This window comes from Camelus bactrianus, chromosome 12 (genome assembly GCF_048773025.1).
Source record: "Camelus bactrianus isolate YW-2024 breed Bactrian camel chromosome 12, ASM4877302v1, whole genome shotgun sequence".
In the NCBI taxonomy this organism is placed as follows: domain Eukaryota; kingdom Metazoa; phylum Chordata; class Mammalia; order Artiodactyla; family Camelidae; genus Camelus; species Camelus bactrianus.
The window spans coordinates 34,246,059-34,271,852 of record NC_133550.1 but is presented as its reverse complement, the minus strand read 5'-3'; the positions used below and the strand labels follow the sequence as shown (position 1 = coordinate 34,271,852).

Sequence of the window (25,794 nt, the reverse complement as noted above, 5' to 3'; positions counted from 1 at the left end):
CACATTGGAAATGGTTTCCATTTCCTTCTTCGGCTGACATTCCTTGGTAGAAGATATAACACACAGATTGCACAGGCAAATATTGTAATATGTTTGGCTTTATCAGCCTTCGTGTATTTTCTTGCAAGTTCTCCATTTATCTTAGATGCAGGGCAGCTGGCCCTTGCACTGACTGACCCCTATAACACGGTGCATAGGCTGATGGGTAGGCAGTTAATGGGTTTCATGAGGACTCGGCTTTCTCCTCAGCTACAGTACATGAAAGAAGAGCTAAAGCTAGGACTATATGCTCCTTGGAGTAAGCAACTGTGACTGGCGTTTTGGGACCCACCTCACCACCCCAAGTGATGAGAAAGGTTGTTGATTTGTTGACTGACTGCAGCTATATCCCCTGACATTTGGTAGAAAGTGAAGCTTTTTCAAAGAGCAGTGTATCAAAGAATAGTGGAGGTGGGACATGTGAATACAGGGGGTCTCGGTAGTAAGTCTGTACATCAAACAGTATTCGTAGACTGATTTTGTATTTTCTAACTCTATAAAAATGTGATTTTTTTCCCCTTGGTTACAGAAGAACTATGATGACTTATGGTTCAATACTTCCATATCTGGTTTCTTAGACTTTTGACATTTATATCATGATCCTAACAGTTACACTGTTTTTCTTCTGAGATATCTGCTCATTCCATTGGGAAAAGCATTTTACAATACATGCAAACTCTGGTCATCTCATCCCCCTCCCTTCACATCCCATCCCTCTTCCTTCACCTCCCCATCCCCCCCACGCCACACTTAAGCTTTCCCAAATTATAACTCTGCCAAATCAGGGGAACTAGAGGTCTGCATCTTGCCTTCCTGTGGTTCTGACAGAACATGATATTGGGCAAACAATAGGTGGTTAAAGCCTTGAGCAGGAGGGGACTCTAATGCCTGTGAGGTAGATGGACCTGAATAAGGGATGTCTAAGTGTGAGAACTTGACACTACTTTCTGTGGGAACCCAGATGGCCTTACCCCTTCCTGAAGTTTCCCCTGCATAAGCTTGGAGGGAGACGAGGCATCAGAACAGAGCCCTTCCCTTTAAGCTGCCCATGTAGCACTCCAGTTCTCCACCACCCGAGAGAGGGGAAGGTAACAGGGAAAGCTATCCGGTATTGAACTTCTTGCCAATTTTGTCCTGTGGAGCACTCAGGCTGGATTTAATTTAATATAGAAAAATAAGGAAATACTATCATATGCACTTTGAGTGTTGCAAGCACACAGGCACACATCCTAGAAGAGTGTTAACAGTGGGATTGCAGGTAATTTTTATTTTCTTCTTTCCTCTCTATATTTTCCAAATATAATGAGTTTGTATTATCATGGCAGAATATATTATTTTTTTCAATCATTACCCACCCACTCCCTGTCCATGGTCAGGTGATTTACTGTGTCTCTGATAGGAGAATTTTATGGGCTTACCTCATTGGATTTGGCCAATGTGACATGCTTTGGCCAAAGAAATGTGAATAAATATGGCACTCACCATGCTGAAGCAGAGGTTTACGATTCATCTTGAGTTTTGGTTCTCTTGCACTTTTCCAGACATGTCCCAAGTCAAAGCTGCTCTTTCAACATGGCTCCTGAAATGAGAAGAAAGAGCAAAGCCCAAGGTATGAGATAATAGAAAATATATATTTTCTTTGCTCCCATTCCTAGCCCAGAACTCCTAGAACCCTTGTAATTCCCTAAGAGATAAAAGCACTAGGAGAATCTTTTGTTCTAATATTTGGTCTTTGACCTAGCTAGGTTCCTGACACCGAGATCCTAAATCCCTTGGAATTTCCTGGGTGATAGTAGTGTTTTTTGTTCTAATGAGGTGACTCTTGGTTGAGTGGCTGGTCACCAGAAAGACCAAGCCATGACTGGAAGCTTGGAATTTTCAACCCCTCCTCCCATTCTCTGGAGAAGGGAGAGAGGCTGAGAATGGAGTTAGTGATGCATCATGTCTATTTGAGGAAGCCTCCATAAATATCCCCAAAATACAGGGTTTAGAGAGCTTCTGAGTTGGTGAACACATGGAGGTGCTGGAAGAGTAGCACCCAGAGAGGGCATACAAACTCCAAGCCCCTTCCCCAGATCTTGCCCTAGGCATCTTTTCTTTTTGGATGTTCCCTCTGTTATCATATCCTTTAATAATAAACTGATAAAGTTAGGGAACTGTTTTCCTGAGTTCTGTGAGTTGCTCTAGCAAATTAATCAATCCCAAAAGGGGGATGGTAGGAATACTTGATCTACGGATAATTGGTCAGCAGCACAAGTGACAACCTGGACTTTTGACTGGCATCTTATGTGGTGGGGGGAGGGGTTTTCTTGTGGGACTGAGCCCTTAACCCATAGGATCTGACACTATTTCCAGGAAGATAGTGTCTGAATTGAGTTGAATTATAGGATATCTAGCTGGTGTCGCAGAATTGCTTGTTGTGGGAACACGCCCACCTCCCACATCTGGTGTCAAAAGTGTTGTGAGTATGGTTGTGGTGTGAAGGTAAGTGGGAGACATACAGGAGGAGGAGTGAGTTTTTCTTACTCACAGGGCCTGGTGAAAGCCATGGCCCACTTCAGCCTCTAGAGAGCATGAGGGAAAAAAAACTATTGTAACAGGTCACTGAGATTTGGGGGGGTTTGTTAACACAGCAAACCTCACTAAGAAAATCTGCCCCCACCTTTTTTTCTTTTTTATTGAAGTGTAGTTGATTTGGAATGTTGTGTTAGTTTCTGGTGTACAGCATGGTGATTCAGTTATATATTTTTTTTTTCATATTTTTTTCATTATAGGTTATTACAAGCTATTGACTATATTTCCCCATGTTAAACAGTAGGACCTTGTTGTTAGGTTTGTTTCTTATTCAACTTGTAGTGCTTAAAAACATTTTAATTGAACAAATGTGTTACATGAGACCTCAGTGGGATTATTATGTGAAAATATATTAACTTGAATATCTGTGGAGGTTTTCTACTCAGTAGTTCCTCTAGAGTCACACTAACTTTTTTTATTCACATAAGCACTTACCTTACTAATTTAATTAATTGCTAAACATTGTCATCATCTCCTTTTACTCTACCAGACATAGGACTTAAGCTGAGGACCTTTAAAAAAATAGACCCGTAACTATGCCTTGCCCTAGGGAAGATGTAAACTAGAAAAACAAGCTATTTGGATGGTCTCTGTTGGGCTAGTTCTTTGTCTCTCTTCTGCCCCTGCTGCTTCCCCGATGCAGACATTGTCCCCCACCGAAACAAGGAAAAGTGGGCACATTTAACTTATAGAGTATAAAAAAGAAAACTATTAAGTATTGGGACCAGCCCACTTCTTCCAGTACATCCACGTAGGTAAGAGTAAAGGTCAGATGAGTACAGCCCTTCACATACATCCCCGTGGGGGATGAAAATCTCCCTTTTAATGTTACAAAAATACCTAAAAATATCGCCATCTGTGACTCATAAGTCACCAAACTTGAAGTCCTGCCCATAACGGATACTGCTTTCTTCTTATTCCCACACCATTCTCTTTCCCTCCTCCCCTTTCAATGACAAGATAGAATACTACAAAAGCAGGTCGTCCTGGGGTAAACCAGTTCACAGACCCAAAGGCTACCCCAGTCCTCTTATAATGGCCATGTCTCCTTTAACGGGGATGTACCAGGGTTGTCACATCTTTGGACCTGCAGACAGGTAAAAAAAAGCTCATCTCTTCCTCAGTAAGAAATATTTTAGCACTGGTACAGAGTATGGCCATGATTTGGAAGTCACCAACCAACACTGAATCCTTGTCATTCCAAATTAAAATAGACTTGTTTCATTCAAAACCTGGTTGGGATGTTCATAAACCACATATAGAGGGTTTGATTATTTACAGACAACATACTCATTTATTCAAAGAAAATGTGGCTTTCTCAGTTTTCTATAAATTACCTAGTCTTCTTTATGAGCCCCATCCTGCTGAGTAACAAGGAAACTTATGTTGATGTCTCAGTATCCCCTCCCTATCTTCTCCTCCAGATTGCCTGGAAGTAACAAGGGTTTGCTTATTGCATCACTGTGGAGGCGGGCAGGTGGAAACTCAGGTCCTATGCTTCTCCTTGGATCTTCACTGTCTTTGAAGAGTGATTTCCCTGTGTACCTGGTCACTCCTCACTCTACTAGTACCTTCTGCAGACATCTGCGGCTAGAATACTCCAAGTCAGCTGTTTCTCAGCTTATTGGGCCTGGAGTCCTTCTACTTAATTTGCCTCATCTCAGCTCTCTGGGTTGAAGTATGACTGGGATTTCCACTTGGTTCCCAGCTTAGGTGGTCTGCCTTACAGCCCTCACTTTGGTTACTCTCTGCTGAGCTTGCCAACAGCACCATCGACTATCTTCTGCATTCTTCACTGGGCTCTGAGAGGACTTCTGGATAATTTCTATGCCAGACAGGAGCTGGCATGTCCCATATGGCAGCCCAGACTGGTAGAGGGGGGCACTCTGTTTCATTCCAGTTGCTGTACTTGTGCAGAAAAAGGATGTAAGCTAGAATTCCTGCCCTTGGCCTTGGGTGAAGATCACGGAAGGAAGTGGGCCATAGCCCAAAGATTGGAAGTGAGGGCTCTGTGGGCTCCTCAAACCGGAACAAGGTTCTCTTCCTCTTCTCTGAGAGCCATGCTTGGGCCATGTTTGGAAGCATATTTCCCATCTGTTTTTCATTTCCCCAGCATAGAATGTGGGAGGCCAGAATCACACATTCCCTTCTCATTCCCCAGATGCCTCTCAACTCGCTTGAATTTTGTATTCCTATCCATGCTGAAGTACTTGAAGGGCTCCCAGCACACACCATGATATTTCATACTCTGAGCCTTTGCCCATGCTGTTTTCTCTGCCCAGACTGCCCTTCCAACACTCACTTCTCCTTAGCCCCCAAGACACTTCCCAGTATTCTTCCTCCAAGATGCTCACTTGCCTCTTGGCAATTTGCATGATAAACTTCATCAAAGAGATCTGTTGTGTGTGTGTTCATCATAAGAATCTAAGGTACTAAGGGGCAGACATCTCATCTGAGGCATCTCTGTTTTCCTGAGGCACAGAAAAAGTGTTCAGCAAATACTAGTTTACAAAATTAAACCTTTAGTCCACACAAAAACTACTAGACCTGATGAAAGAATTCAGCAAGGTAGCAGGATACAAGTTTAACACATAGAAATCAGTTGCATTTCTTTACATTAACAATGAAATATCAGAAAAGGAAAGTAAAGAAACAATCCTTTTTAAAATTGCATCCAAAAAAATAAAATACTCAGGAATAAATCTGACCAAGGAAGTGAAAGACTTATACACTGAGAACTACAAAACACTGACTAAGGAAATTAAAGATGACTTAAAGAAATGGAAAGATATCCCATGTTCTTGGATTGGAAAAAATTAATTTTATTAAAATGGCCATACTACCCAAAACAATCTACAGATTTAATGTGATCCTTATCAAATTACCCAGGACATTTTTCACAGAATTAGACAAGTAATCCTAAAATTTATATAGAACCACAAAAGATCCAGAATAGCCAAAGCCATACTGAAGAAAAAGAATGAAGCTGGAGGAATAACCCTCCCAGACTTCAGAAAATACTACAGAGCTATTGTAATCAAAACAGCATGGTAGTGGTACAAAAATAGACATATTGGACCAATGGAACAGAATAGAGAGCCCAGAAATAAACCCACAGACTTTTGCTCAATTAATCTTTGACAAAGGAGGCAAGAACATATAATGGAGTAAAGACAGTCTCTTCAGCAAGTGGTTTTGGGTTAACTGGACAGCTGCATGGAAATCAATGAAGTTAGAATATTCCCTCACACCATACACAAAAATAAACTCAAAATGGCTTAAAGACTTAAACATAAGATAAGACACTATAAACCTCTTAGAAGAAAACATAGGCAAAACATTCCCTGATATAAATCTTAGCAGTGTTCTCCTTAGGCAGTCTACCCAGGCAATAGAAATAAAAGAAAAAATAAATGGGACCTAATTAAACTTATAAGCTTTTGCACAGCACAGGAAACCATAAGCTAAACAAAAAGACAACCTACGGAATGGAAGAAAATATTTGCAAAAGATGAGACTGATAAGGGCTTAATTTCCAGAATATATAAACAGCTCATACAACTTAATAAAAAAACAAACAACCCAATCCAAAAATTAAACCTTTGGTAAAGTGGACATGGTATCTCTCTGTATTTTTTTTTACAATTGCATATGAATCTACATGTATCTCAAAATAAAAGCATTTAGTTAAAAAAAAACTCAAAACCTTAATGAACAGGGCTAATTATTCTCCAAAGTTCCCTGGTTACTCCCTGGGAAAAGACCAGAGTCCTAGCAGAAGTCCAAGGCCTTTATGAAGTTGCCATTTCCAAGTTTGGGATGGATGCTTTGAACTATAGCAGTCAGGTACCCTCTACCCTACTTGCTCTGAGAACTGTCAAGTCCTGAAAGGCTTTGAGTTGAAGGGAGTTAAGGCATCTATTAGCACATACAAATGATACCTATTATAAAAAGGAGCTGTTTCAGTCAAATGAATTAGGAAAAGTGGGCTTTGTGGGTGAGTAGTGTGTGTGAGGAATAAAAGTATGGCACCCCTTCTTCCAGGTGCCTGTACCCATACAAACTGAAAGAGGAATAAAGGGCAGATTTCAGCACCTCTCTCCCCTCAGCCCTGCACTTGTGCGTAAGGCCTCATCTGAACATAGTAGCCTTGGTCTGAGTATTTTCCTAGGTTTGCCATTTCTCTTCAAAGGGCCAGTAGCCATGTTTCCATCCACTTGGAGTATTTGCTTATGTTGAAACACTACTTGTATGTGTAGCAAAAACTTAGTATTTTCTGTTAATTCTCTTAAATGAGTCAGTGTAAGCCAAGAGTTGGTGTGTGGTTCGTTCTCCACAAAAATTAGTCTCTTTTAGTGAATATCTCCTCCTTTGGAGGTTTATTCCTAGAAGACGTTCTTGTCAGATACAGTCCTCCGGGTAGGTGGGAAGGCTTCTTTTTTCCCTGGAGAGTGAAAATGAGGGCCTAGAAACCAGTTTAAGCCCCTTTACAAGCGGCCCTCCAGTACTTTGCTCATCAGGCAGAACTATGTGTTTTCATTATCTGCTGCCTGTGGGGAGTTGGGGTGCAATCATGACCTGTCCAAGTCCTTTCTTGCCTCATGTGTCTGTAAGTGTATTTGCATCTAGTACTGCCTTTGATTTCTTTTCCACAAGACTATGAGCAACTTCTTCACACCAGTGTGCTGTCACACCAAGGTGGCGTAGACACACAACCTTATTAGAAACTCACAGTAGGAACTGAAGCATGGTTTCCTGGGGAAGTCTCCATGGAGAGAGGCAGCAGAAGGTGTGGTTACCCTGGGTGCCACCACTTGCCAGAGGGATGTGTGCTTGACCCACCAGAGCTGAATGCACTCTGGAAATGGCTCTAGGGGAAGGAGCCCATCCTGTACAGCTCGACGGATTTATAGGAAAATCATGACAGAGAACGTCTGGTGTAGTATATAATAGCGGGCATTTTCTGGTTGAGGAAGCGGTCTTGTCCAAAGATGGAGCCTTCAGTGATCAGCCTCTGGCATCAGGCTGGTCCTCCTTTGTGTGAACACAGATCCACTCAGCCAGCCTCTTGTCAAACTACCAAGAGGGTAGCTGGGCTTTGTCTCTCTTCTGGCAACAAGTAGGTAACCGGGCACTCAGTAAGTGTTGAATGAATAGAACTATTATTGTTAGAAGGAAATTCATGTTGATTTCATTTAAATTTGCTCTCCTCTCACATGCTAGCTATCGTAAGGTCCCTCAGGGGTAGATGAGCTGGGCAGGGTCAGGGATTTTCTGTGCCTGCACACTTCATAGGGAAGGGAGTGGGCTGATTAGCTACGGTGGGTTATTATTGCACCTTGATCCCTAGAATGGAAACGAAGGCCTTTTTCCTTCTGGGCAGAAGACAGCCTCCAGAGAAACATAGGTACAAAGGAACGAGGTGGCACAACTTTCTGCTTTGCATCACAGCTTGAGCAGAGCAGCTACTGCTGTGCCCAGGAGAACTTCATGACCATTCTGGGAGAGGTCTGGTTAGGTATGGCAGTCACATTGTCTTGGCCAAAACATCAGGGCATGTGCCAGCAATATGGAAACTGTTCAGTGCTCTTCTGGAGTTAAATGAAGGGAAAAAAACAACCCAGGATCCATCAGAAAGATGGGTTTCTTGTGAGCCCTGAAGCCCAAGCATCCCTGGAAGTTCCAGATCTGCTGCTCTGGGTTCAATATGTAACAAGATGAGGCTCTGAAGGGGAAGAGTGGGTGGGAAAAGTCTACACCACAGGATGGCAGACTTCCATGGCCACAGTGGCTGATGGCAGGTCTCACAGGCAATGGTGGGGGAGGGGTGTCACATTTTTGGGGGGTCAGAGATGGCAGGGATGTGAGGGATCCTCGCCATAGCGGGCTGGCAGATACAGCTGGGGAGGAAGGAGCTACATTTTCTTCCATGAGCAGTAGGAGGCACTGCAGCTTTAGAAGGCAGAGGATGTGGTTCTGAACATTGGACAAGACTTTCCTTTTTTTCTGCCTCAAATATAAGAGACTCCCAGGGTGGGATCGATCTGTGACCTCCTGGTAGTGGTTGGATGCATAAACTTGCCATGCCAGGGATGAGGAAGTAGCCTTCTCTGCTGAAGGACAATGTGGCCCATCAATAATAATGATAGTAATTATAATAGTAATAATAATAATAATAATTATTATTATTATTATTACCACCACTACTCATGGCTATTAACCAGGCACTATGGTAAAAGCTGTACAAAAAATTTTTATGTAATCCTCAGAATAACTATGAGGTAAGTACCACTGCAATTTTGGAATCTGATGTCACGTAAATTGTTCAAGATAAAATAGCTCGGAGTGGTACAGCCTGGTTCTGAACACAGTCCACAAGCTTCACCATTATTCTGTTTTGCATATGCCTCAAATGCATCATCAGCCAGTAATCTATGCAGCCAAGATATCTTCCTTCAGAAAATGCCATGTGGCAGAAATTGTGTTTATCCTGTTCACCACCATAGTGTCAATGCCTAGGCCAGTGCTTGGTCCACAGCTGGTACTAGCTCTGTATTTGTGAAATGAAGACAGGGATGTGTATGCAGGAGAAAACCAGCAGTCTGTCTTGAGCCTCTTTCCTGAAGTGAGCTAGGAATCATAGGAAGCGAGGACCATCAGGCTGTTCGTGATTTTAGTATTCCAAATTCAAAACAAGCATTGTTTTTGATCAAAATGAATTATCTTGACATTCTATCACATCTTATCAGACTCTTCTTTATTCGAAGTGTTGTTGGTACTATTACTTAATAAACTGGAGCAAGAAATAAATTCCACTGGTCTACAGAGACTGTGGTTGGGTTCCCAGTACCAAAATGATTTTGATTATTGAGTTGGCATATACCCCTAAACATTCCTAAATCAGTGGTTGGCAGCAGCAAGATTCTGAGAGAAAAAGAAAAAGAACAGTGTGTGTGCACATGCATACACACACACACACACACACACACACACACACACACACACACACATCCAGCAGCTTCAAAGCCTCTTACACATTAATGGATTCCTTATGGATTACATGGCTGTAATTGTGAAAGAGGACAAAGAACTCAGAAAGATATTTATTTCTTTAAACAAAAAAATTAAAAAAATATTCCTTTGAAAAGTCAATTTTTCTGAAGAGAGTAGGGAAAAAAAAAAAAACCCTAACATGATGGAACTCTTAAAAATGTGTGTCGGCAACACAATAGAAAACCAGAATAAATGTAGGCAAGGCAACCACATGAAGCCAATCACAGAGTGAGTTCGTCTGTACTCTAACAGCGGATGTAGATGGAGAAAACAACCAGCGGGAGGGAGAATGCCAACTCATAGTAATAGGGCTGGGGTTGGGGTTGGGGTGCAGAAGGGGGAAGAACATTCCAGAATTCAAAACAACAGACTATTCCTGTCATATTCCTAAAATCTGTATAATGAAACCTGTTTATATTATCCTCAAATTAATTTTCACTGTTCAAATTTCAGTGTCCTGGCCAATGACCCACCAACAATTTCCTTGTTCGTAACATTTTCTTTTCTTGGTCCCTTGAAAAAATAACGAATGAGTTTCTCCATTTGTAAAGCTGCTCTGAAATGTTTCCTTACGTCATGGAGGCTGGGAGGTCATCCTGGGACACTGGATGTAACGGGGGCCCTTGGGTCGGGAACCAGGAGGTTTTGTGACTGTGAGGCAACTTCTGATCCCATTAGCTGATGGTTGACTGACATTTTGGAACAAAATTTTGTGAGAGACTGGGGAAAGGAAAGGAAGGAGCATGGGAAGGAGGCACTTAAAAGATTGAAAATGCAGGAATGAGCTGAGTGCTCTCAGATTTGGGGAGGATTTTATTATTGGACACAGATCTGTGGTGAGCTTTCAGCCAGGATCTCAGAGGCCTGGCTTGAGAGGCCTCATATGGGTGTTCTTATCAGCATTTTACTGACCTTACACCAAGCAAACTGGCCCTGTGAGAAAAGACAAGTTAATGTCTCATTTAAAAATTAAGCAGCAGTGTATACAGGCATAATGGGGCAGCCCTTCCTAGAGGGATAAAAATGATATTTTAGAAAAAAATAAAAGGAAGGACAGCTTTACGTGCCTGAACTTGTTTCTCAGAGATGTGACGTAAGCTAAACATAACTAGTTTCATGAAAGATTTAATTAGATTCCTTGATGCTAGGTTTGTAATAATTTATTACTGTAAGTAAAGGACTTTGGGGGATATTCTTAAATTTTCATCAGTATTTCTACCAGAGGCAGAATATTGGTTGGGTTGAACAGAATCTGATTGAATATGTAATTTCTCACTAAAACAGTAGTTACACTTTGAATGATCTCAGGAAGCCCCTCTGTCCAAAATGTGTGGGTGGGTTTAAAAAAAGAAAAAGAGAGAGAGAGACCAGGCTTAACAGTCAGACAGCCCATTCTGAAGCCCATTTGCACTCCTTCCTGGTCACTCCTGGCTGTAGGACCTTGGAATAAATTACTTAATCTCTCTGAACCTCTACTCAATGGTATAAAGGATAAAAATACATGCCTGACAAGGGTTTTGCGAAGAGCAAGTGAGATCATATAGGTAAAAACCTAGCATAGGGCTTGGTACCTAGTAGGTTACCAATAAATATTAGTACCATTTATTCTCTATATTTATCTTTTCTCTCCTGCCCTCATGACCTCTTGAACTCCAATGCTTGAAATCTTTTAACCAGTGACAGAGCCTCTCCTTTCATGATTAAAAAAAAAATATAATTAGCATAACATAACATAAATAGATAGAATAACATCACTAGCACTTTACCATATATTTCATCTCATTTGAGCCTCAAAATAATCCTATGAAATAGGTACCATTATTGATCCCATTTTACAGAGGAAGAAACCAAATCTAAGTAGGGTTAAATATTGTTTTGATGACCTATTGCTGTATAATGAGCCACACCAAAAGTTAGTGGCTTGAACCAACAGCCATTTTATTATATTTCATATTCTGAGTTGACTGGGCTCAGCTGGGCAGTTCTGCTCCATGTGATGTTGTCTCTCCATGTCCATGTGCATTTATCTGGAGGCTCGACTGGGCTAAATCATGCAAGATGGCTTGCTCACATGGCTGGCAACTCATGCTGAATGTTAGCTGGGCAAACAGCTGGGACTGTCCACCAGAGTACATATCTGCTTCTCCATTGCCTTTCCTGGGATGGCAGCTGGACTCCAAGAAGGAGTGTTGCAAAAGGAAAAAAATGGAAGCTTTCAGTTCTCTTAAGGCCTGGGCTGAGAATGTCACTTCTGCAATGATCTGTTGGTCAAAGCAGTTACAGGCCCAGCAAGATTTAAGAGAAGGGGAATCAAGTTTCACCTTTCAATGGAGAAGTGGCAGGGAGGGGAGGTGATGACAGCCATGACTGGAGACTTTCTACCACAAATACTTTGCCCAAATTCACAAAGCTAGTAGGTGTCAGAGTTAAGATTCCATGTGCTCAGCCACTGGGTCACATATGTACACATTACAATATACAATTAAATACCAATGTTTCTGGAAAACACAGTAAGTGCAATATAATTTCAGAGGAGAGATCAGTACAAAATCAAGAACTCTAAAGATCTTAAATTGAAAAAGTACCCCTTTTTGTGCCCCTTCTCCACACGTAATGCATAATAAATGTTATTTCTTGAAGTGTCATGAAGGTGATGTATGCTAAAATGAATTCTTTTTAGATTTTTTCCACTTCAAAATTTTGGATATATTCATTGACGCTGAGGTTCTTCCTGTGTGTGGTGAGGTGGGGGTGAGATCCTTGACTTATAAGTGCTCTATGCATATACTCAGCCTGCCTACTGGGTAACTCATGCCTGTGTGGGAGAGGTCACTGAGGCCTAGAGTTGGCTGGGGAAGCTCCAGGGAGAGGCAGAATTTAGCCTGGCTCTGAACTCTGATTAGGATTTAAGTAAGAGAAACAGAGAAAGAGGAGGAAAGAACAATATAAACAAGGCACAGAGTTGGGAATGGACAGCGAGTTGTAGCTAAGGATGGAGGAAAGGACCAGGCTGAAGTAAAAGGGTCTGAATTTGGTGGGTTGGGTGTAGCTCAAGTGGTAGAGTTCATGCTCAATCCCCAGTACCTTCTCTAAAGGTAAATAAATAAATAAACCTAATTACCTCCTAACCCCCCATAAAAGGGTCTGAATTGGAAATGGGAGAGTTGATTAATAATTTACTTGATGACTGGAGCTAAACTGGCTCCCCATCTTCAGGGGTATACCAAAGTAGCACTGAGAACCAGATTACAAAGTATGAAGATCTTCAAGAAACCCAGGTCCAGCTGTGTAAACTCTCTTTTAGCCTTGGCCTTGCTGAAGGCAGATGTCTGGAGAGAGCTCTTCTGGAGGCTGGGTAGGAAGGATACTGCTTGAGAATCTCCTCAACGTCTGATCAGGGAATATCCAGGCTTATACCACTTTTACTAGTTTCATTTGGAACCCAGTCATAACCCTTCTTAAAGCATTCTCCAAAGAGGTTGTTAACCTAAATCTTTCTTACCTATCTACCAGGACTTCCTGGGGAAGGCAAGAACTTTAGGACTTTTTTTGAGTCATTCTGAGCAAAAATCATCTTCAGACTATTTTCCTACTAAGGTGGCTTCTGTCATTTTCATTTGCAAAACCTCTTCTCTTTCTTCACATTTGAAAGAAACCCAGTATGAATGTTGTAATTTTTTTCATGTAAATTACAAATATTTAGAATCCCTGTCAAGGGAATGAAATAAAAGCAGATGTTTTTCCCTTATGCTAGCCTCAAGTAATACCACATTAGAAAACAGAGAGTATTTTCAAGTCTTGTTAAAAAACATTTCAAGAAAATAAACATTTGTTGAATGCAAACAAGAACAGAATACAGCATTTTTAATATAAATGTAGAGTCTGAGGCCCAGAGATACCAAGTGACTTGTGTAAGGTCACAGACTGAGTTTACAGCCCAGTCAAGATCTGAATTCAGTTCTCACAAGTCCCAGCCTGGTGTGCTTTCTATACTCTATACAGTAGGCCTGTACCTTCAGGCCTCCCTGTATCCATGTCTTTGCAATACAACTTAGCATGTTCTCTCATCTCAAGGTAGACTCCATTTCCCTGCCTCTTTGGCCAATATCACATGTGGTGGAAGTGGCAGAATGTGGTGGAAGTGATGGTATGCCACATTAGAGCCTTGGTCTCAAGGGTTCTTATTTTTCCCACTTGCTTTATTGGAATCTTACGACCACCATAAGGACAAATCTAGACTAGCCTGCTATAGAATGAAAAGTCACTGGAGAAGACCCCAGTTATTCCAGCTAAAGTCAGACTAGCTGACAACCAGTCAACTAGGACGTATGACAGAACCTAGCCCAGATTTCAGCTCACAGCTGATTATGAATGAGCCTCGCTGAGACCAGAAAAATTACCCAGCTAGCTCATGAGCAATAAAATATACTTATTTTTTTAAAGCAGAATCTAGCAAACCTTTTTTAAAAGGGCCAGATATTGAATATTATAGGTTTATGAGGCATATGTTCTCCTCTGCTCACGCTAGTGCAAAAATCAGATAAAAAGATAAGACAGATAGTATGTAAATAAACAGACACAGCTATGTCCAAACAATACTATATTTACAAAGACATCTGGCCGACAGGCTGTAGTTTGCAGACCCCTGATTATAAGCCATTGACTTTGGAGTGATTTGTTATACAACAAGAGCTAGCTGATACACTGATTCTGACTTGAGATCTCAAATAAATAAGAGCACCAAACTAACTGTCACCCAACTTATTTGCAAAGATAAAAGGGAACAGCAGAAGGGAAATGTCTCCATTTTCTTGAAGTTCACACCCTAACTACCTTTACAGTCTGTCACAACTTTTCTTACTTGCAGATTGGATATTGCTGTTGGACAACTGCTATTTCAGTCCTTACAAATAGGGTTTCACAAGGATAGCCAAACTACTGGGGGGAAAAAAGGAACCTGTTCTGGGTGCAGACTCAGTCTGTAAGCTTCTGATTCTGAATTCTAACCCCAACTGAAACAGACTTCTGAGATGCCTGGAGAGCTTTTAAAGCCATATTCAGCAGCTTCTGCCTAGTTCTCCTCATTCTCACTGTCTCCATAGCATTTGGTGCTTCTGACCACACCCTTCTTGAAATCCTCTCCTCCTCTGGCTCCTGTCAATTCCTCTAGCTCATTTTTTTCATCTCTGGTCTATCAGCAGGAACTCCCTATTCAGGGCCACTTTTTCTTTCTGTTCTACACCAGAGGGTCTTAGCTGGGGATATGAATCAGAATTCCCTGTGAAAACTATTTAAAACTTGGAAGCATAACAGCCATAATTTGAACAAGTTCCTCAGTTGACTTTGATGGACATTCTGATAGCAGACAGTATTTTCCAAAGAAGGCCCCCAGTATTTCCCATCCCACATGCCCTTCTGCAATGAGACTGTGCCATTTTCCCCATCAAGAATTAGAATCTATTTCTCAATCTCTTGAATATGGCCAGGCCCTGTAAAGTGTAATATAAGTGACACTGCCAGTTTGGGGCATAGCCCTTTACTGACCTGGTAGTTTTAACTCCTGCCTCTTGTAAGAAATGTGATCAGATATCCTGACACCACCATGATGTGAGAAATTCAAGCCACACGGAGCACTTGAAAGGACAAGACCCCATGTATAGAGCACTGAGGCACCATGTATGAATAAACAATCATCTTGAAAGTGGATCCTCCAGGCCCAGCCACTACAGCTAATGCCATGTGGAATAAATCTAGCCTAGTCCTTCCCAAATTCCTGACACACAAAATTATGAGCAAAGTAAATGACTGTGTTAAGCCATTAAGTTTGGGGGTACTGTATTTGTTACTCAGTGATAGGTAACCAAGACCAATCCCCCTCTCCCCATTTATACACGTAAGCCTGTTAAGAACTATTGCTCTATACTGTCTACCTGGTCTATGTGGTTCGTTACTATCCATGGGCTGATAGTTCAGAAATCATCTCACCTCTCTCCTGAGTTCTGGACCAAGTATTTATGTAGATGTCCTGCTGGCACTTCAAATATAATATATACAAAGCTGAACATATCATCTCCCTTTTTAAAACTCCTATTCTCTTTTGTGATTAATTGCTTCCGCTATCTACCAAGTCACCTTGGAGTAATTTTCACTTCTCTCTCTCACCTGGGTCAGCCAATAAGTCACAAAGTCCTTTTTGTCCTCTTCTTCCTATTCACTCTGTCTTTATGCTAGCAAGCTCTGGATCATCTCTCAGCTACAATATGGTAGCAGCCTCCTACGTGGTTTCCTCGTTTATCATTTCTTCAGTCCATCTTCCAGCTGATGGCCAGAATGATCCTCCTCAAACATGTCACTTCACACTTCTCAGTGTGGGTGATCAACACCATTCATTCTTGAGCAACAAAGTAACTTCAGCTTTCTTTCATTGCCTCCCTGTCTCAACATGACTCCCAGCTACCTGGCCTACTAGCCGCCATTCCAGGACTCTTGCTTCTGAATGGGCTCTTTCTTCAGTATAGAATGCCTTTGTTCTTCTTTACATGTAGAAATCCTTCATATATTTCAAGCCCAGTTCAATTTTCATGTTCTCTTGGATGCATTTTCTGGTTGCTCTTCTGCCGAGGGCTTCCATACACAACTGCGCAGTTTGTGTACTATACAACTATGAGGAGAGCCATTCACAATGACTACAAGAGCCTCCTAGAGTTGTACAGTATACAACTTATAACAACGCCTGGTCATAAGTAATTATTTCCTTCTCTGCACTCCTCCAACATGGTTCTTTATTTTCATTACTTAAAAAACACTTCTATAATGCCTATTACATGCCAGGCACTGAATAAAGAACACAAACACAAAGGTGTGTTATCAGGTCTCAGTCCTGAGTGGCTTAAAGTTAGGGCATACAGACCTAATATGAGATGTATGCTACAAAAGATTTTTGCCTCTATTTTATCCTTATCTTATTCTTCTCCAATTTGGAGAACTTTCAGTACAAAGTTCTTAGGGGCTGAGATCATGTCTTATTTATCCCAGCCCATAATTAACACTTGGCTTTGCTCCATATAGGCTCAGATAATGGTTATTTGATTGTATCAGATGTGCCAGTTGTAACAAGAGCAACCATTTATTGGCCCTTTATGTGGAATGCTGCTAACCCCATGATGCTGGATAGGAAGTACACATGTAGAGCTGAGGCAGGGACTGGTATGTGTTCACTCTACCCCAGTTCCTATTCTTACTGGGCACTCAGCTAGACTACCTTTCCTAGCCCTCCTTGCAGTTAGATTTGCAGTTAGATATGGTCATATGACTGGATTCTGGCCAATAAAATGTGGGCAGAAAGTGATCTGTATCTAAGCCTGGTCTATAAAAACTTTCTGCTAATCTTCCACTCTTCCAATCTTTATCCTGCAGCTTAATGGAGAAGACTCTGAAGATCTAGAAGAGGTGGTACTACAAGAGGGAAAGAACTTGGGTCCCTGAGATACTATTTGGGGGATCATTGGGTAACCAAGAATACTTGTATTACACTATCTCATGAGGCAGCAATAAAATTTTATTATGTAAAACTTCTGGAAGTTGGAGACTGCTTGCTACAGTTGTCAGTTTAAACTTGCCTAATACAAATGCTAAGTTTAACGCAACTTTCCTAGATTGATCATGGCTACCTACTTTTCAAAGGAGCACCCAGTAAAGAATATTCTAAAATTCCATTTATTAACCTCATTTAAGTATGAGCTCTTTCAATTCCGTGATCAGAAATAATGGCTTGTTCAATCTTTTACTTTCGTAGTCTTCAAAATATATATGTGGTAATAATACCAAAGAACTGATCAACTTCTCCTAAAATATACATTAATAAGCCCCAAGAAAAACTCTTTGATGTAGAATACAAAAAAGCCTAGGAATTTTTGCCCCTGGTTAGGACAAGGCTAATCAGCTTGCTGTCTATAGAGGCTACATAGGATGGGTTGACTGAAGTTTAGGTCTGTGAATGCTGGGAAAGAAGTAATGAGGACTAAATTTTGACTTCCTTAATGTCTTTGAGCCAGTTTTGCACTTTCCACAACTCCATGATTTGTATTCATGAGATAACTTTATCACTTCCTGTTTTGATCTAAGCGAAGAACTCTGAGAAATGAGGCCACAAAACTGAAGAAGGCCCAGTGTGTCCTTTTTTCCTATCATTTACCCAACATACATTTACTGAGCATCTATTATGTTCACAACTGTGTGTGCGTGCGTGTGTGTGTTGTGTGTTTGGAGGGGCAGGGTTCAAATAAACAAAACAAACAGATCTATATCCAGGGAAATTTTTAGATTGTTGGGATTTGACAAGGCAAGCAGCTGTTTGAAAGACAGTAGAGTAGAAAGGCATTGACTTTGATGAGACAGACCCAAGTTCAAATTCTGGCTCCATCAATTACTGTGGTTTGAACTTGGCAACCTACTTAAGCACTTAAATTCAGTTTCCTCATCTGTAATTTTTGAGGATTGTTGAAAGAATTAGAGAATTTCCTAGCATAGTGTCTGGCAAATGGCAGATCCTTAGTAAGTGATAGCTCTTCTTGCATCTGACCAGTTGGATGTTTAAGAAATGGCAAATAACTGGCACAGACAAGACAAACTGGATGAGTGTGGAGGAGGGAAACCACACTGGGCTGGAATGGACAAAAGAAGTCATTCATTTTTCTTAATCAAGTCTTCTTTTTAGAACATTTCTCATTTCTAATCTAATATGGATGCCAAATCTAAATAACATGCATGCAGGCATCGCCAAGAAAGGTATAAATGGAGAGAAGAATTAATTGTTTCAGAAGAAAAGTTCCTGTATTGGATTAAAACATTCACAGCAGGCACTGCTGACTCATAATACACATTTGTGCGCATGCATGCACACACACACACACGTGTGTGTGTAATAGGCATGCTACATATGAGTGGAATAAGACATAAACATTGTTCATATGTTCAGGAACAAAGAGTTATAATATAACTTCTAAAATTATAGAGATCCAAAGTTAAAAGAGGATCTTTCAATCCAAACCATTCATTGTAAAATTGAAGGAACAAACTCAAGAGGTGAAATGACTTGTCTACGGCCACACAACTAGGAAATTGTTAAGCCAGAATCCTAAATCCACTGGACTTCTGGCCCAGTGCTCTTACCGCTAACTCCTTTCTAGTCAAGGCCTAAGGAGTTACTCCATAATGGCCTTGGAAGGAGCTTCCCAGAGGTCTTAGTTCCAGGGAATGAAGACTTCTCACTAAAGACTTCCCAGTATTATGAACCAAGGTCAGTCCTGAACTAAAGTTCTATTAGTGGACTCCATAAAATAGTTAAAAATATTAAAACAGCCCTCATTTATTAAACACTTGCTATGTGCCAGGCACTGTGCCAAATGCATTATATATATATATATATAAAAAATTTATTCAGTCAGTTATATTTTCATTTGTATGACAGGCATCTATGCCATGTGCTAGGATCCAATAATGAAAAGACATATTCTTGACCTCATGGAACCTCAAGCCTTCCCCATAACAGAAATTCTGTAAGGTTTATTTATTGCACCCATTTACAGGTGATGAAAAGGGCCTAGAGAATATCAATGGTGGCTACCATACATTGACCACCTACTCGACACCAAATACTTTCCCAAGCACTCTCTGAGTTAATCCACACAACAGTTCTATGACATAAGAAATGGGAACATAGGAAGCTTAAATTGTCTGCTTCAAGGTCACACAGGTAGTAAGCAGTAGAACAAGGATTGGAACCAAGGCTGTCTGGTACCAATGTCCATGATTTTAACCACTACATCACACTGACCAGTTGGATTCCTGCTATGCATGCTAAAAGATGGTGCATATGATGTCAAAACTCTGCTGGTGAGACCTAGGGTCCAAGAAGCATAAATTAATTTGCCTACAGACAAATTCTATATTTTCAGCAGTTACAGATAATATTTGTTTGAGTGATTATCAATCATATGTCAGAGCACTACTGTACTTGTACACACAATATCCAGGTAAAACACAAGTATAATACTGGTCCTAAGAAGATCCTCAATATAGTAAGCAAATGATAAGCAGTAGGAATAAGTAAGTAAGGTTAGAGAGAACCTAGAAATTATTAAGAAGTGGGGGCTGTTGGCAACAATAGTGCTGGATCTGAATTTGGGGAAACGTAGTTGGCATTTTTTCAAGGCTGGGTTTGCTATATTTAAATACAGAGATAACAAGTATCGATATGAACCTTCACATACCTGTCAGAAAAAGAGCGATTTCTGCAGAATTACATGTCAGCCATAAAACGTACTGCATACTATAATTACTCCGTCTGCTTAAGCCATCCTGTTGCAAGACATGGACACACTCCTTGAAAATAAAAACACAAACTTGAATGATTTTCAGTTTCACATAAATTCTATTAAAGAAGAATAAAACAGTGATATCACAAAATTTCTCCATTCTTCTCCACCATATGGGTTTCTTTGAGGTTTAGTAATATTATAAATAAAGCAGCTTCGAGATTAAATACAAAACAGTGTACAATTTAGAAACATTTTGGAGAAGCAAGTATCATATCCCAGTGTTGCCAGGCTTTCAACATAAGTAAGATAGAAAACAGAGCGAGAACTCTCATTTGTTCTATCAAGAAAGCATAAATATTGGCTCCGTACTAAGCCAACCTCTTGCAGCTGTACACCAGCTCTCAACTATTAAAAAGATTCTTAAATTCCCAAGGAAACAAAAATCAATTTCGGCCATATAAGTCTGTATATAAATCTGTTGCGTTTTATTCCAAATATTTTCTCATCAAGGAGTTTGGAACAAAATTTTTTTTGAAAGAGAAAGTCTCCAGTTCACCCATTACACCATTATAAATATTTGAATGACTTCCAGTAACTTTGCTTAGAAAATCTCAGTGTCTGTATAACATGCCAATGATAGCTCGGCAGCAATGTCAATACATGTCATTATTTGGCAAGACAATCATTCATAGCAACAGATTGGAATTCTGATTGCCATTTTCATAAATTATATTTCACTTTTGTCACAGCACACTGGTTGGTTACTCTTGCCCTCTTGGTCATTGGTCATTTCTGAGCTTATATTAAAATGATGGTCATTTCTGAGCTTATATTAAAAATCTATTTTATCTGTTCAAACTTATAACGAACTAAGTGATTACTGTTTTAATCCTGAGTCAATATGTGTAGTCAGGTCTTGAAAGAATTCCAATCACTGTAGCCCGCATTCATATTTTAGATGGATAATGCCATTGGGTTATTTTCCCTGGGGCTCATTTTATAGATTCTATTTGTAGGAATTAACGTTGCTAGTCTAGTGACTTCTCAGTTCAAACAAAGAAACGGATGTGATACTAATTTTCTGGGTGTTGTAAGAAACTGCACTGGCAAAGTGAACTATACATACTTGCTAAAGTTTGGAGAAATAGAGCAGAATGGAGATGTACTTCTCAAACTTCAGTGTGCATTAGAATCTCCTGGAGAGCTGGTTAAAACAGATTGCTAGGTCCCACAACCAGTGATTCTGATTCAGAAGTCTGTGTGGATCTCCAGACTTTGAGTTCTGACGAGTTCCCAGGTGATGCTGATGTTGCCAGTTCAAGGCCCATCTTTTGAGGAGCAGTGGAACAAAACAGAGTGGTCAATGGCAAAGGCTAAAACCTCACCTTTGCCATTTACAGGCTTGCTGATTTGGGGGTAATTTACTTAACCTATTTTTAAGACATTTTCCTCATCTGGTTTTGTAAGGATTAGGTAAATCTGTAAGGCATTTGACAGTGCTGGACAGATACTTGGTATGTGCCCAAGAAATGATAGCCATGGCTACTAGAAATGATGAAGTTTCCTTTTCTGGGGTCCAACTGGTTGACTATGCAGTTCTTCTGCTTTATTTCCTAATGTATTTGGCAAGTTACTTATTAAGTATGTCTAGATTAGGAGTTATCTGATTGGTGCGTTAGCAGCTATTCAGGATTTGATACTCAGGCGGGACCTAAAACACTTAAATATATTGATCCCTGGGCCTTCCAACCAAATACCATTCTGAAATTTTGGTTGTCTGTCCTTTGGATTATTTTTCATTTAAATTGCTTTATAGTCCACAGCTCCACAGTTATGCCTCCTTATGAATGATCTTTTAAAGAACAACATCAGTTTATTTTCAAAATCAAATTCAAGTCTTTGGAGATTAATATCCTTTCTTTCCATACTTTGCTATTAAGAGGTCTGGTGTTCTGCCAAGGCAACATATTAATACATTTAAGCTTGAGATTTTCATTGTCATGTGAACGCTGAAATTGGCTCTCAATTACACAAACCAGCCAATTCAGCAGGATATGTGTATTGGATTTACAACGAACATGTCTGTGAAAAAATTACTTTAAAATCTCTGATTTTGTGGTTTGCTTTTAATATGTTACAAAGGCATGATCCACCAGTCATAAGCATCTCAGCCAATTCAGGCTAAGTCAATTTTGAGAAATATATGATTTTATTTTAGTCAAATGCCAACAAATTAACTTGTCTTGCATTCAATCACTTATTCAGTTGTTCACTTAACACTAAGTCCTATTTCTGTGGTAGGTAATGGTCAAGATGCTGGAGAAAACACGTACCCCACCCTCCCAGAGTTTACAGTCTAGTGAGAAAGGTAAAAGCACAGTTATTAGAACCTTATTTTAACAGACTGAGAAATCTCCAGTCTTTACCAGTTAGCAAGCTGTAGAAAGTTTCAGCACACTCTTTGTTTATACCCAATTACTCATGAATCTGTTAACTATCAGAACCCAAAGCTTCAGACATACTGATATCTTCTAGAAGTAGAATACTTCCAGAGCTTCTAACCAAAGAACTTTACATTTCCTATGATTTTACTGAAGGTAATATTTATTTATTAAAATGAAGGTAGAGAAAGCAAATCAAGTCAGCTTTGTAGCTTGCCACTAGCTGTTACATAAATTCTCTACTAAAATGACATAACTGAAGACAAAGTATTAATCGATATATCAAATTTGATTCTTTGTGCTCTTCAAAATATGCAGAGACCTACATTCATATGACCTGTTATGGAATGAATGCTAAGTCCCCACCCCCAGGCCCCCTACACTTGACAAATTTGTATGTTTAAGGCCAAACCTCCAATGTGATGACTTTTGGAGATTGGGCTTTGGGGAGGTACTTAGATTAGATGAGGTCATAAGGGTGGGGACTTCTTGATGGGAATAATGTCCTTATAGGAAGAGACACTGGAGAGCTTACTCTCTCCCTCCCCCATGTGAAGACACAGCAAAAATGTGGTTGTTTGTGAACCAGGAAGCAGCTCTCACCAGAAACCAAATTGTCTACTACCTTGATTTTGGACTTCCCAGCCTCCAGAATTGTGAGAATGAATTTCTTTTTTTAAGACACCTAGTCTAGGGTATTTTGTTATGGCAACCTGAGCAGACTAATCATAACCTTAGAAAGATGATAAGAATTTGTACAAAACTGTGGAAATGCTTCAAACTTCTTTCTATTCCCAAGCAGGGCCCTCAGCCCTGGTCTCCTAGGCTGGCTTTACCATTGCCTGCACAGTTTGCTTTTTCTTGCCACTGGTATGCACTCTTCTTTGTGCTGTTTTCTTTACTCCAAATTCTCCACCTCTGACTCAGAGGCTCATATCTAAGAAATCTTGATTAGCCTTAGTCCTTTCCTAGATGATCTTTCATTACAAAGTTTGTTTCACCATACACTTTTTTGCACCTCTCTATTGTGTCCTTATGTTGGTTCAAGGATGTAGGTCTTATCTCAACTAGATCTTGAGCATCTCCAAGACAAGCCCAGGGCCTACACTTTTCAAATCTTCTGTTTCCTCCATTGGCCCTTATAGAGTGTTGTGCGAATAAAATGGGGATAAAACTTACTGAATGAAAATTGAACTACATGCTGAGAGCCAACAAATATTCTGAGGCAAATGAATCAAACAATGCAAGGAAGTACAATTAAACCCTGGCTTTAGGGCCTGAGGGTGGGAATGAGAGAGTTGTTCTGGATAAGTGAGTTTAATAGATGGCTGAGGATTTATCCTTTTAAACACTAAGAGTTTTAATTATCTTGGATGGAAACATTTCCAATATATTAATCTTCCCTGCCTTCTAAAATAGTGCATTATAAACATAATCCAGCTTGATGACTCAAGGTTGTCATTAAAAGTAGTATTATGCTATAACACTGAGAAGCTCTCAGGCCCTTCAGAGGTATGCAGAACTGTTTGTCCCTATTCTAAATGGCTGCAGATTTCTGTGTATGTGTGTGTATTTTTTAAAAATTCTTGTTTTGTTTTTTAGCTTTTCTGGGTCCTCCCTTGCTGCTGGACTGTCAGTCACACTGGCATCAGTGAGACTGACTGTGCCATTTCCACTACCTGCTCCTAATTTGCTGCTTCTCATCTGAAATGAGCTTGGAAATCAAATACTCAAGCTCACTGTGGCTGTTGTCATGATTATTATTGTTAAAGATGTGTGCAAATTGAGAGCAAAGGTCTCTGTGTGAAGGCTTGCCAGGGTCTCCATGGCTAAACTGTGCAAGAGACACACACATATGTTGTGAACTCCTAGTTCAGATGCTCTGAAGCCTCTTAAATTTAATTCCTTTTCTTAACTTTTCTGGTCTGAAAATAAAACTTTCTGGAAATGCATTTTTCAGATAAATTAGGAATTTAGTCATATATTCCACAAGTAACCACTGAGTGTTTACAAAGTGCAACATACATGCTAGGTGCTGAAGGATAGCCATCTATATATTTATGATGAACTTTATATGAAATGAACTTTTTAATGGGAGCAGATATAAGATACCCACATACACACACAAATAAGCTTACAATGTACACTATAGTAAGAATCATAACAAAAATACAAATAAAGTGTGTATAGGGACCAAAAAACTATTTCCTGCTGGAAAATCCAGAAGGACTTCATGGTAGAGGTAGTAGTTTTGACTGGGACTTGAAGGATGGGGGTCATATTCCAACCAGCAAGAAGTTAGAGAAGTAAGCAGAAACATAAACACTACAAAGGCCAGATGCTGGGATGGGCAGGGTGTATTTAGGGGACAATTAGTACATTTGGCTGTAGTTTATCTAAGGAGTAGGAGGAGATCATATTATAACATTATATTGGGGTCAGAGTATGGGTGGGCCTTGAATATCAGGCTAAAGAATTTGGACTTTATTTATTAGGTGATGGGGAGGAACTGAGGGTTTTTGAGCTTGGGGGTGACATGCTTAGAGCTGGGCTTTAGAAATCTTGGTAATGTTGGAATTTAGGAGTTAAAGGGAAACCAGGCTGGCAACGATTCCAAGGGTACAGGTGGGAGGCAATGTGGGCCTGAACTAGGATCTGGGCAGTGGGAATAGCAGAGAAGGAATGACTGTCAGAGATGCTGCAGAGGTAGAGTAAGAGGAATTGGCAGCTTAACTGTTGTCAGAAGCAATGGAGAAGGACATGTTGTGTATAACTCCAAGTGATGTTCTTTCCAGAACTCAAGAAGTCCAAAAGAACAGGTTAAAAAAAATGGTGATGAGCTTGACATGTGTGAGAATGAATTGTTGACAACTCTGCTGAAAAAAGCATGAATGTGAAACTGCCCTGAAAAACACTACAGGGATAACAAATACTCACAAAATGAGTGTTTATGTGGACTTAGCTGACAAAAAGGAGTTAAATGGTCTACATCTTATTTTTAGTCCCTTCTTGACACGACCATATTAAATATTGTTCAATCTTATTTTCAAATAGATTTCATGTACACCTTAAAAAAAAAACAACTCCCACTGGTTTTCCCTTGTCTTATCAAGATTATTCTTACTGCTGAGGCATTAATGCTATGCAAAGTTTGAGAATTATTGGGGTTGCTCATGAATTAGTAGCAGCTCTTATCTGAAATAAGACAGCCAGTAAGAAAACAGTGAGAAAACTTTCTCCAAACAGAAGATGGAACTTGACTTCAACCATCAGAAACAAAAGTGTTTTCATATTAGCAGGCAGCCCCCCAACAGAATAAGAACAAATAGGGAAGCTAGGATACTAACTTGGATTTTATAGAATGGAAG

The 25,794-nt window shown here is 40.2% G+C and overlaps 1 protein-coding gene across 3 annotated transcripts in view; it reads left to right on the top strand.

Moving 5' to 3' along the window:
* Positions 1–25,794, top strand: part of DRAM1 (DNA damage regulated autophagy modulator 1) — a 109,887-nt gene that overhangs the window by 52,570 nt on the left and 31,523 nt on the right. Inside the window, exons 6-7 of one of the 3 annotated variants that reach the window (XM_045522493.2) lie at positions 1,581–1,648; positions 17,083–17,237. The exons of 1 other annotated variant lie outside the window; for it this stretch is intronic. In XM_045522493.2, coding sequence (XP_045378449.1) covers positions 1,581–1,622 — 42 coding nt within the window. In that variant the 3' untranslated portion in view covers positions 1,623–1,648; positions 17,083–17,237. Of the gene's footprint in view, positions 1–1,580; positions 1,649–17,082; positions 17,238–25,794 lie in introns of those variants that run through there. One more of the 3 variants, XM_074375170.1, reaches the window with a different exon arrangement.